This window comes from Salmo salar, unplaced genomic scaffold (assembly GCF_905237065.1).
Source record: "Salmo salar unplaced genomic scaffold, Ssal_v3.1, whole genome shotgun sequence".
Taxonomy (NCBI): domain Eukaryota; kingdom Metazoa; phylum Chordata; class Actinopteri; order Salmoniformes; family Salmonidae; genus Salmo; species Salmo salar.
In genome coordinates, this window is record NW_025549920.1 from 65412 (window position 1) to 76602 (window position 11191).

The 11191-nt window shown below is 42.4% G+C and overlaps 1 protein-coding gene across 1 annotated transcript; it reads right to left on the bottom strand.

The window, feature by feature from the left end:
• Positions 1-7707: 7707 nt before the first annotated feature.
• Positions 7708-10266, bottom strand: LOC106562683 (CKLF-like MARVEL transmembrane domain-containing protein 8). The gene is made up of 3 exons (XM_014127666.2): positions 10137-10266; positions 8529-8648; positions 7708-8268 (listed from the first exon to the last, which is right to left on the bottom strand). Exons 1-3 carry the CDS (start codon positions 10236-10238, stop codon positions 8242-8244), a joined length of 249 nt encoding a protein of 82 aa, XP_013983141.1. The 5' UTR covers positions 10239-10266; the 3' UTR covers positions 7708-8241.
• Positions 10267-11191: the final 925 nt, after the last annotated feature.

Sequence of the window (11191 nt, forward strand, 5' to 3'; positions counted from 1 at the left end):
TATGAATGTTTCAACAGTCAAAGCTTCTTAACTAGTTTTGGTGAGATAAAAAACATTTCCTAATTTCATTCTATTGTCTTTGTTTTACAGAATAAGTCTTAGTCCCAGTAAATTCAAGTTAATTTGAGGAACAGCCACCGATTTAAAATGGGGCAAAAATTATATTGATTCTTTCTATTTGCATTTAGTGTAATGTGGATGATACTGCAATGGGATGGCTGCAAATCTTAAAGAAATGATGTGATTTTTTAAAAATATAGTTGCTAAACCATGAACAATGCTACATTATAGCTTAATCAATGAGCCTAAAATGTTAGCTTGACTACTGCTTCCCTACTGTATATTCAGACCAGAATCACTAAATAATCTGAGTAAATGTATCCCCTGTATTGAACCCTCAAGGCACCACAAAGCAAAACCTGGGCAGCATTTCAAATGATGTACAGTAGGTGTTTTTGAAGTTTTCATTGTATTTACACTGAACAACAACAAAAAAACACATGTAAAGTGTTGGTCCCATGTTTTCCAGAAACTTTCCACAGACACAAAAAGCTTATTTCTCAAATTTGTTTTGTTTACATTGGTTAGTGAGCATTCATCCTTTGCCAAGACAGGTGTGGCATTTCAAGAAGCTGATTAAACAGCATGATCATTACACAGGTGCACCTTGCACTGGGGACAATAAAAGGCCACTCTAAAATGTGCAGTTTTGTCACACAACACATTGCAACAGATGTCTCAAGTTTTGAGGGAGAGTGCAATTGGCATGCTGACTGCATGAATGTCCATGTGCGCTGTTGCCAGAGAAGTTAATTTCTCTACCATAACCGCCTCCAACGTCATTTTAAAGAATTTGGCAGTACTTCCATAACCGCAGACCACATGTAACCACGCCAGCCCAGGACCTCCACATCTGGCTTCTTCCCCTGCGGGATCGTCTGAGACCAGCCACCCAGATAGGTGATGGAACTGTGGGTTTGCACAACCAAATAATTTCTGCACAAACTTTCAGAAACCGTCTCAGGGAAGCTCATCTGCGTGCTCATCGTTCTCACCAGGGTCTTGACCTGACTGCACTTTAGGCGTCGTAACCGACTTCAGTGGGCAAATGCTCACCTTCGATGGCCACAGGCACGCTGGAGAAGTGTGATCTTCATGGATTAATCTCAGTTTCAACTATACCGGCCAGATGGAGACAGCGTGTATGATGTTGTGTGGATGAGTGGTGAACAGAGTGCTGCATGGTGGCAGTGGGGTTATGGTATGGGCAGGCATAAGCGGACAACAAACACAATTCCATTTTTATCAATGGCAATTTGAATGCACAGATATACCGTGACGAGATCCTGAGGACCATTTTTGTGCCATTCATCCACCGCCTTCAGCTCATGTTTCAGCATGATAATGCACGGCCCCATGTCGCAAGGATCTGTACACAATTCCTGGAAGCTGAAAATGTCCTAGTTCTTCCATGGTCTGCATACTCATCAGACATGTCACCCATTAAGCATGTTTGGAATGCTCTGGACCGGTGTGTACAACAGCGTGTTCCAGTTCCTGCCAATATCCAGAAACTTCACACAGACATTGAAGAGGAGTGGGACAACATTCCACAGGGCACAATCAACGGCCAGATCAACTCTATGCGAAGGAGATGTGTCGCGCAGCATGAGGCAAATGGTGGTCACACCAGATACTGACTGGTTTTCTGATATCCACCCCTACTTTTTTTACGTATTTGTGACCAACAGATGCATATCTGTATTCCCAGTCATGTAAAATCCATAGATTAGGGTCTAATTTATTTATTTAAATTGACTGAATTCCTTATATGAACTGTAACTCTGTAAAATCTTCTAAATTGTTGCATGTTGCATTTATATTTTTGTTCAGTGTAGCTGACTCAAAGCTAGCTAAACAATGAACCATAATCCCAACTCATGACGTTACTACCTTGCATGAATCTGCAGGTAGCTAACCAACCAGGTTCAATGTTTGCTAGCCAAGCAAATGGCTCTGAGATACAAATAATAAGATCATACATGTAATGTAAGCTAGCTAGCCAGCCAGCTAACATTAGCTAGCTAACAGTACACTTTAACTTGAAATTAAACCACATTCTTACCCATATACACGGACGCGTCTCCTGTCATGGATGCCATGGTTGCCCTAAATTTGAAGATGTAATCCAGAGACAGGTGTTTTCTCCATCACCTTGGCTATCATACTCGAATTCCACTTAACTCAGTCCTCCAGAAAGGGGAGAGCAACACGTATGCAGTTTTACTACGCGATACTTGAAAAGAAAAAGCTGCGTTAGACAGGATTACCAACACTTTAATCCAAGATGGCGTAGCAGTCAGACGTCTTTGTCCTTCGTCTTGTCGTGTCCCATGTATATATTTACATCTTTTCTTCGCATATCTTTTTATTTATTTTTTTCTAAAAACTCAACCTCAAAACAGTCTCCTGCAACCCGCCTCAACAATTTAAAAAGAAATTGGATTATTTACCTCAAATCTGAAATCCACAACAGAAGCTAGCCAGAGGTTAGCCAGAGGTTGGCCAGTTCACTAACGTTGGAGTTCAGCTAGCCACGGTTGACGGTCATCGGCTATCCCTTAGCCCGAAAAGCTATCGCCAGCTTTGTACAGCGAGACTCAGACCAGAGCATACCGGACCTATTTTCTCTCCATGTCCCTGGATTTCTACCGCAGGCTCTGGACATTTACACCTGGACCTTGCAGCTAGCTAGCTGCTACCCAAGTGACTGTTGGCTAACGTCGGTCCCGGAGCTAACATCAATTATTCCGGAGCTAGCCAGCTGAAGAGTTCCATCAGCTACTCCTGGGCTACAATCACCTATCCGGACCCGTTTTACTGCCGATCGCGGAGCCCCATCGGGCCTTCAGGACTGGACTACCGACGTTATCTGCCCGAAGGAGTTATCCAACTGGCCCCTCCGTCGCAACGTAACCTGAACGCCCATCTGCGGCCTGCTAACCGTTAGCTGTCTTATCGTCTGCTATCTGAATAGGTCTATCGGACAATTTTCTTGGGCCACTATAACTATAACTATTTTGCCAATTGGACTGGTCCCCCTACCACACGGAACCCCACTAATCTACAGACGGAAACGCACGAGGTGGCTAAAAACAGACCTCCCTCCATCTTCTGCGAGCTTGCTACCTATGACCCGGCTAGCTGTCTGAATCTCACGGGACCCTTATGATCACTCGGCTAAGCATGCCTCTCCTTAATGTCAATATGCCTTGTCCATTGCTGTTCTGGATAGTGTTTATTGGCTTATTTCACTGTAGAGCCTCTAGCCCTGCTCACTATACCTTATCCAACCTTTCAGTTCCACCACCCACACATGCTATGACATATTCTGGTTTCAATGATGTTTCTAGAGACAATATCTCTCTCATTCTCACTCAATGCCTAGGTTTACCTCCACTGTATTCACATTCTACCATACCTTTGTCTGTACATTATACCTTGAAGCTATTTTATCGCCCCCAGAAACCTGCTCCTTTTACTCTCTATTCTGGACGTCATAGACGACCAATTCTCATAGCTTTTAGCCGTACCCTTATCCTACTCCTCCTCTGTTCATCTGGTGATGTAGAGGTGAATCCAGTCCCTACAGTGCCTAGCTCCACTCCTATTCCCCAGGCGCTCTCTTTTGATGACTTCTGTAACCGTAATAGCCTTGGTTTCATGCATGTTAACATTAGAAGCCTTCTTCCTAAGTTTGTTTTATTCACTGCTTTAGCACACTCTGCCAACCCGGATGTCCTAGCCGTGTCTGAATCCTGGCTTAGGAAGTCCACCAAAAACTCTGAAATCTTCATCCCTAACTACAACTTTTTCAGACAATATAGAACGGCCAAAGGGGGCGGTGTTGCAATCTACTGCAGAGATAGCCTGCAGAGTTCTGTCCTACTATCCAGGTCTGTACCCAAACAATTTGAACTTCTACTTTTAAAAATCCATCGCTCTAAAAACAAGTCTCTCACGGTTGCCGCCTGCTATATACCACACTCTGCCCCCAGCTGTGCTCTGGACACCATATGTGAACTGATTGCCCCCCATCTATCTTCAGAGCTCGTGCTGCTAGGTGACCTAAACTGGGACATGCTTAATACCCCAGCCATCCTACAATCTAAGCTTGATGCCCTCAATCTCACACAAATGATCAATGAACCTACCAGGTACCACCCCAAAGCCGTAAACACGGGCACCCTCATAGATATCATCCTAACCAACTTGCCCTCTAATTACACCTCTGCTGTTTTCAACCAAGATCTAAGCGATCACTGCCTCATTGCATGCATCCGTAATGGGTCAGCGGTCAAACGACCTCCACTCATCACTGTCAAACGCTCCCTGAAATATTTCAGCGAGAAAGCCTTTTAATCGACCTGGCCCGGGTATCCTGGAAGGATATTGACCTCATCCCGTCAGTAGAGGATGCCTGGTTATTTTTTTTTAAATGCCTTCCTTACCATCTGAAATAAGCATGCCCCATTCAAGAAATTTAGAACCAGGAACAGAGATAACCCTTGGTTCTCTCCAGACCTGACTGCCCTTAACCAACACAAAAACATCCTGTGGCGTTCTGCATTAGCATTGAACAGCCCCGTGATATGCAACTTTTCAGGGAAGTTAGAAACCAATATACACAGGCAGTTAGAAAAGCCAAGGCTAGCTTTTCCAAGCAGAAATTAGCTTCCTCCAACACAAACTCAAAAAAGTTCTGGGACACTGTAAAGTCCATGGAGAATAAGAACACCTCCTCCCAGCTGCCCACTGCACTGAGGATAGGAAACTCTGTCACCTCCGATAAATCCACTATAATTGAGAATTACAATAAGCATTTTTCTACGGCTGGCCATGCTTTCCACCTGGCTACCCCTACCGTGGTCAACAGCACTGCACCCCCCACAGCAACTCGCCCAAGCCTTCCCCATTTATCCTTCTCCCAAATCCAGTCAGCTGATGTTCTGAAAGAGCTGCAAAATCTGGACCCCTACAAATCAGCTGGGCTAGACAATCTGGACCCTTTCTTTCTAAAATTATCTGCCGAAATTGTTGCAACCCCTATTACTAGCCTGTTCAACCTCTCTTTTGTGTCGTCTGAGATTCCCAAAGATTGAAAAGCAGCTGCTGTCATCCCCCTCTTCAAAGGGGAAATACTCTTGACCCAAACTGCTACAGACCTATATCTATCCTACCCTGCCTTTCTAAGGTCTTCGAAAGCCAAGTCAACAAACAAATTACCGACCATTTTGAATCCCACCGCACCTTCTCCGCTATGCAATCTGGTTTCAGAGCTGGTCATGGGTGCACCTCAGCCACGCTCAAGGTCCTAAACGATATCGTAACCGCCATCGATAAGAAACAATACTGTGCTACCATATTCATTGACCTGGCCAAGGCTTTCGACTCTGTTAATCACCACAACCTCATCGGCAGACTCAATAGCCTTGGTTTCTCAAATGATTGCCTCGCCTGGTTCACCAACTACTTCTCTGATAGAGTTCATTGTGTCAAATCGGATGGCCTGTTGTCCGGTCCTCTGGCAGTCTCTATGGGGGTGCCACAGGGTTCAATTCTTGGGCCAACTCTTTTCTCTGTATACATCAATGATGTCGCTCTTGCTGCTGGTGAGTCTCTGATCCACCTCGACGCATTCTGTATACTTCTGGCCCTTCTTTGGACACTGCGTTAACCTGTTATGGCAAGGGGCAGTATTTTCACGGCTGGATAAAAAACATACCCGATTTAATCTGGTTACCACTCCTACCCAGTAACTAGAATATGCATATACTTATTACATATGGATAGAAAACACTCCAAAGTTTCTAAAACTGTTTGAATGGTGTCTGTGAGTATAACAGAACTCATTTGGCAGGCAAAAACCTGACAAGGTTTCAGGCAGGAAGTGGCCTGTCTGACAAGGTGTCGTTCTTCTTGTCTCTGTTTATTGAAGAGTGAGGATCTTAGCTGTCCCGCGACACTTCCTACGGCTGCCATAGGGTCTCAGAAGGCGGTAAAAAGCTGAATCGTGGCTTTGCAGGCTCTGGCTGAAACAAAGTAGCGCGTTTGGGTAGTGGCTGGTTACAGTACTGTGAGACTCAGGCTCGTGCCCGCGTCGACCGAAAGCTTTGTTTACTTTCCTCAGTTTAGCTAAAAGGAGATTCCTGGTCGGAATATTATCGCTTTTTTACGAGAAAAATGGCATAAAAATGGATTTTAAACAGCGGTTGACATGCTTCGAAGTACGGTAATGGAATATTTAGATTTTTTTTGTCACGAATTGCGCCATGCGCGCGACCCTGATTTACCATTTCAGATAGTGTCTGGGACGCACGAACAAAACGTCGCTATTCGGATATAACGATGGATTATTTTGGACCAAACCAACATTTGTTATTGAAGTAGCAGTCCTGGGAGTGCATTCTGATGAAGTCAACAAAAGGTAATGAAACTTTTATAATAGTAAAGCTGATATTGGTGAGTGCTAAACTTGCCGGGTGTCTAAATAACTAGCCCGTGATGCCTGGGATATGTACTTAGAATATTGCAAAATGTGCTTTCACCAAAAAGCTATTTTAAAATCGGACATATCGAGTGCATAGAGGAGGTCTGTATCTATAATTCTTAAAATAATTGTTATACTTTTTGTGAACGTTTATCGTGAGTAATTTAGTAAAATGTTAGCGAATTCCCCGGAAGTTTGCTAGTTCTGAACGTCACATGCTAATGTAAAAAGCTGTTTTTTTATATAAATATGAACTTGATTGAACAAAACATGCATGTATTGTATAACATAATGTCCTAGGGTTGTCATCTGATGAAGATCATCAAAGGTTAGTGTTGCATTTAGCTGTCTTCTAGGTTTTTGTGACATTATATGCTAGCTTGAAAAATGGGTGTCTGATTATTTCTGGCTTGGTACTCTGCTGACATAATCTAATGTTTTGCTTTCGTTGTAAAGCCTTTTTGAAATCGGACAGTGTGGTTAGATAAAGGAGAGTCTTATCTTTAAAATGCTGTGAAATAGTCATATGTTTGAAAAATGGAAGTTTTTGTATTTTAGAGGAGTTTGTATTTCGCGCCACGCCCATCATTGGATAATGGAGCAGGTGTTCCGCTAGCGGAACGTCTAGATGTAAGAGGTTAACAACCCTCCAGACGAGCTTCAATGCCATACAACTCTCCTTCCGTGGCCTCCAACTGCTCTTAAATACAAGTAAAACTAAATGCATGCTCTTCAACCGATATCTGCCCGCACCTGCCCGCCCGTCCAGCATCACTACTCTGGACGGTTCTTACTTAGAATATGTGGACAACTACAAATACCTAGGTGTCTGGTTAGACTGTAAGCTCTCCTTCCAGACTTGCCTACCTGGTTAAATAAAGGTGAAGTAAATAAAAATAAACATACTGACCAGCTCAAATAGACAGACGCGTGCTAAATGGCAGACCAATCCAAACTCATCTCTTGGCATGTCCAGCCCACTCATTATCTCAGCCAATCATGGCTAGCAAGAAGGTTGCTGTCTTTTCTGTGGCTAAACCAACTAGGTTTGTAATTTAACATTTTTATTCGTATTTACAGATGGCATACAAGTTTGTTATTAAGGCACATGAAAGTTCACATGTTCAAGTAGGCATTTCCGCCAAAAACACCTTTTGAAAAAAAGAAATGTCTAATTGAAACGGTACTCCTGTGAAGTACGCCTAGTTTCCTGAAACTGGTCACATAATAATAATCAAAAAGAGAATTGACTGTAATGTTCTTCATACTCCCTGTTTCCTAGCCTTGTATTGTAGCACCATCTAGTGTGGGACAACATTACTGTCCAAACCATTTTAATATTGGAGTTAAAGCTTTGATCTCCAGCTTCAGAACAATAGAATAGCCACTTTATTAGCTTCAGTCATTTTCATCCAAATGTAATTTTTTTAAAACTCATGAGTGCATAAGAAGTAAAAACACCACTGAGGTTAAGGCTCTGTCATTCCAACAGATGAAACACACCATAACTCCAAAATAACAGAAATATAACAGATTAAATAATAGAGAAATGCATTCCAAAGGGAAGGAGTGGTTGTTGCATTCTTCATGTGTTCCATAATGGATATACTTTAGCTGTCCTTTATGATTGGTTATTGGTCCTCATCCCTTGATCTCCACGATTTAAAACTTAAATATGTACTTCCTGCATATTAGAGAGTGACCAGGAAGGCAAAGAACTGAAAAACAGATGGATGAAACATAAAAATTCAGTACAATACTGGGTATGAGTTGAGTACGCTTAAATGGACCAAATAGATATCATTCTGGATGGTACACAGTGGCATCATACCTCTCTTATCTGACTTGTAGGCATATATTTGTCATTTTAATACTGTATATTTTAATATCGCTCTAATCATAAATCATATTTGTGGTATATATTCACAGTTGGCATGATTTAAATGTCTGTCTGGGAGGTCTGAGGTGGTTTTCTTACTGTGGATGCGACCCAGCAGGTGTAGTTATGGCGCCCCTTAACAGCATGGCTGATTGAGGCTGCGTCCACTGCTGCTGCCACCACATACATCACTGTAGCACTACTGTTGAAGAACAGGCCCTGTAAAACATCACATACATCACTGTAGCACTACTATTGAAGAACAGGCCCTGTAGAACACCACATACATCACTGTAGCACTACTATTGAAGAACAGGCCCTGTAGAACACCACATACATCACTGTAGCACTACTGTTGAAAAACAGGCCCTGTACAACACCACATACATCACTGTAGCACTACTGTTGAAAAACAGGCCCTGTACAACACCACATACATCACTGTAGCACTACTGTTGAAAAACAGGCCCTGTAGAACACCAAATACATCACTGTAGCACTACTGTTGAAAAACAGGCCCTGTAGAACACCACATACATCACTGTAGCACTACTGTTGAAGAACAGGCCCTGTACAACACCACATACATCACTGTAGCACTACTGTTGAAGAACAGACCCTGTACAACACCACTTACATCACTGTAGCACTACTGTTGAAGAACAGGCCCTGTACAACACCACATACATCACTGTAGCACTACTGTTGAAGAACAGGCCCTGTAGAACACCACATACATCACTGTAGCACTACTGTTGAAAAACAGGCCCTGTAGAACACCACATACATCACTGTAGCACTACTGTTGAAAAACAGGCCCTGTAGAACACCACATACATCACTGTAGCACTACTGTTGAAGAACAGGCCCTGTAGAACACCACATACATCACCGTAGCACTACTGTTGAAGAACAGGCCCTGTACAACACCACATACATCACTGTAGCACTACTGTTGAAAAACAGGCCCTGTACAACACCACATACATCACTGTAGCACTACTGTTGAAGAACAGGCCCTGTAGAACACCACATACATCACTGTAGCACTACTGTTGAAAAACAGGCCCTGTAGAACACCACAAACATCACTGTAGCACTACTGTTGAAGAACAGGCCCTGTACAACACCACATACATCACTGTAGCACTACTGTTGAAGAACAGGCCCTGTAGAACATCACATACATCACTGTAGCACTAGTGTTGAATAACAGGCCCTGTACAACACCACATACATCACTGTAGCACTGCTGTTGAAGAACAGGCCCTGTACAACACCACAAACATCACTGTAGCACTACTGTTGAAGAACAGGCCCTGTACAACACCACATACATCACTGTAGCACTACTGTTGAAGAACAGGCCCTGTAGAACATCACATACATCACTGTAGCACTAGTGTTGAAGAACAGGCCCTGTACAACACCACATACATCACTGTAGCACTACTGTTGAAGAACAGGCCCTGTAGAACATCACATACATCACTGTAGCACTACTGTTGAAAAACAGGCCCTGTAGAATGACAACAACAGGATTCCTGGCTGGCTGGCTCAAATACTGTAGGGAAGTACACATTATAGAATGGCTTCATTTGATCACATTCATAAAGACATGGTCAGGAGCACACAGAAATCTTGGTTAATCTTTTTCCTCTTTCCCCTAAAACCATCAAGGCAGTTAACCCCATTGCTTTTGAGTACCACAGTTGTCCAGGGGACCTGAGGGATCCTGTTGTAAGCCATGGTCAGGTAGATGATGAGGAAGATGACCGTCAGGACCCAGTACAAGATGGCCACAAACATGACCCACCCAAAGGCAGACACACGGAAGTACTCTGCATATTGGCATATGCACAGGATCCAGTGCAGTGTAGAGTGAAAACAGTACAACAGCTATATGATTTTTCATAGTTTTTTTTCTGGAACAGAAATTGACCCCGCCGCTGACTGACACCTATCTTATCTGACAGCATTCTGAAAGAATGTCGTAACACATTGATCATGATAAATCTATAGATGCAGATTGTTATACTGCGTGCTACTGTAAATAATGGGATGTTTTGTCCTCTGTTGCACTGCAAACCTCCCTTCCTGTTATTAAAAGAAAATAATCTTTAATTGGTTGCTTCGTATCACAGGAAAAAAGAATGTCTGGCCTAAGTGGAAGAGGAGACTCTTTTGGTCACATTCTCCTCTGATGCTGGAAGGAAAAGGGACAATAAAACAGACCTTGTTTTTAAGCAACTTCACTTTCCAAAGAAAAATAAAACACTGTACTGAGAACCAATATCTGTCCAAACAGAAAGTAGTCTATATTACAGAAAGTAGTCTATATTACAGGAAGTATCTGATATTACAGAAAGTAGTCTATATTACAGAAGGTAGTCTACATTACAGAAGGTAGTCTACATTACAGAAAGTAGTCTGTATTACAGAAAGTTGTCGATATTACAGGAAGTAGTCAATATTACAGCAGGTAGTCTATGAAACAGGAAGTAGCCTATACTACAGAAAGTAGTCTATATTACAGAAGGTAGTCTATATTACAAAAAGTAGTCTATATTACAGAAAGTTGTCAAAATTACAGGAATTAGTCTATATTACAGAAGGTAGTCTATATTACAAAAAGTAGCCAATGTTACAGAAAGGAGGATATATTACAGAAAGCAGTCTATATAACAGAAAGTAGTCTATATTTCAGGAAGTAGCTTATATTACAGAAAGTAGTATAAATTACAGAAAGTAGTCTATTTTAC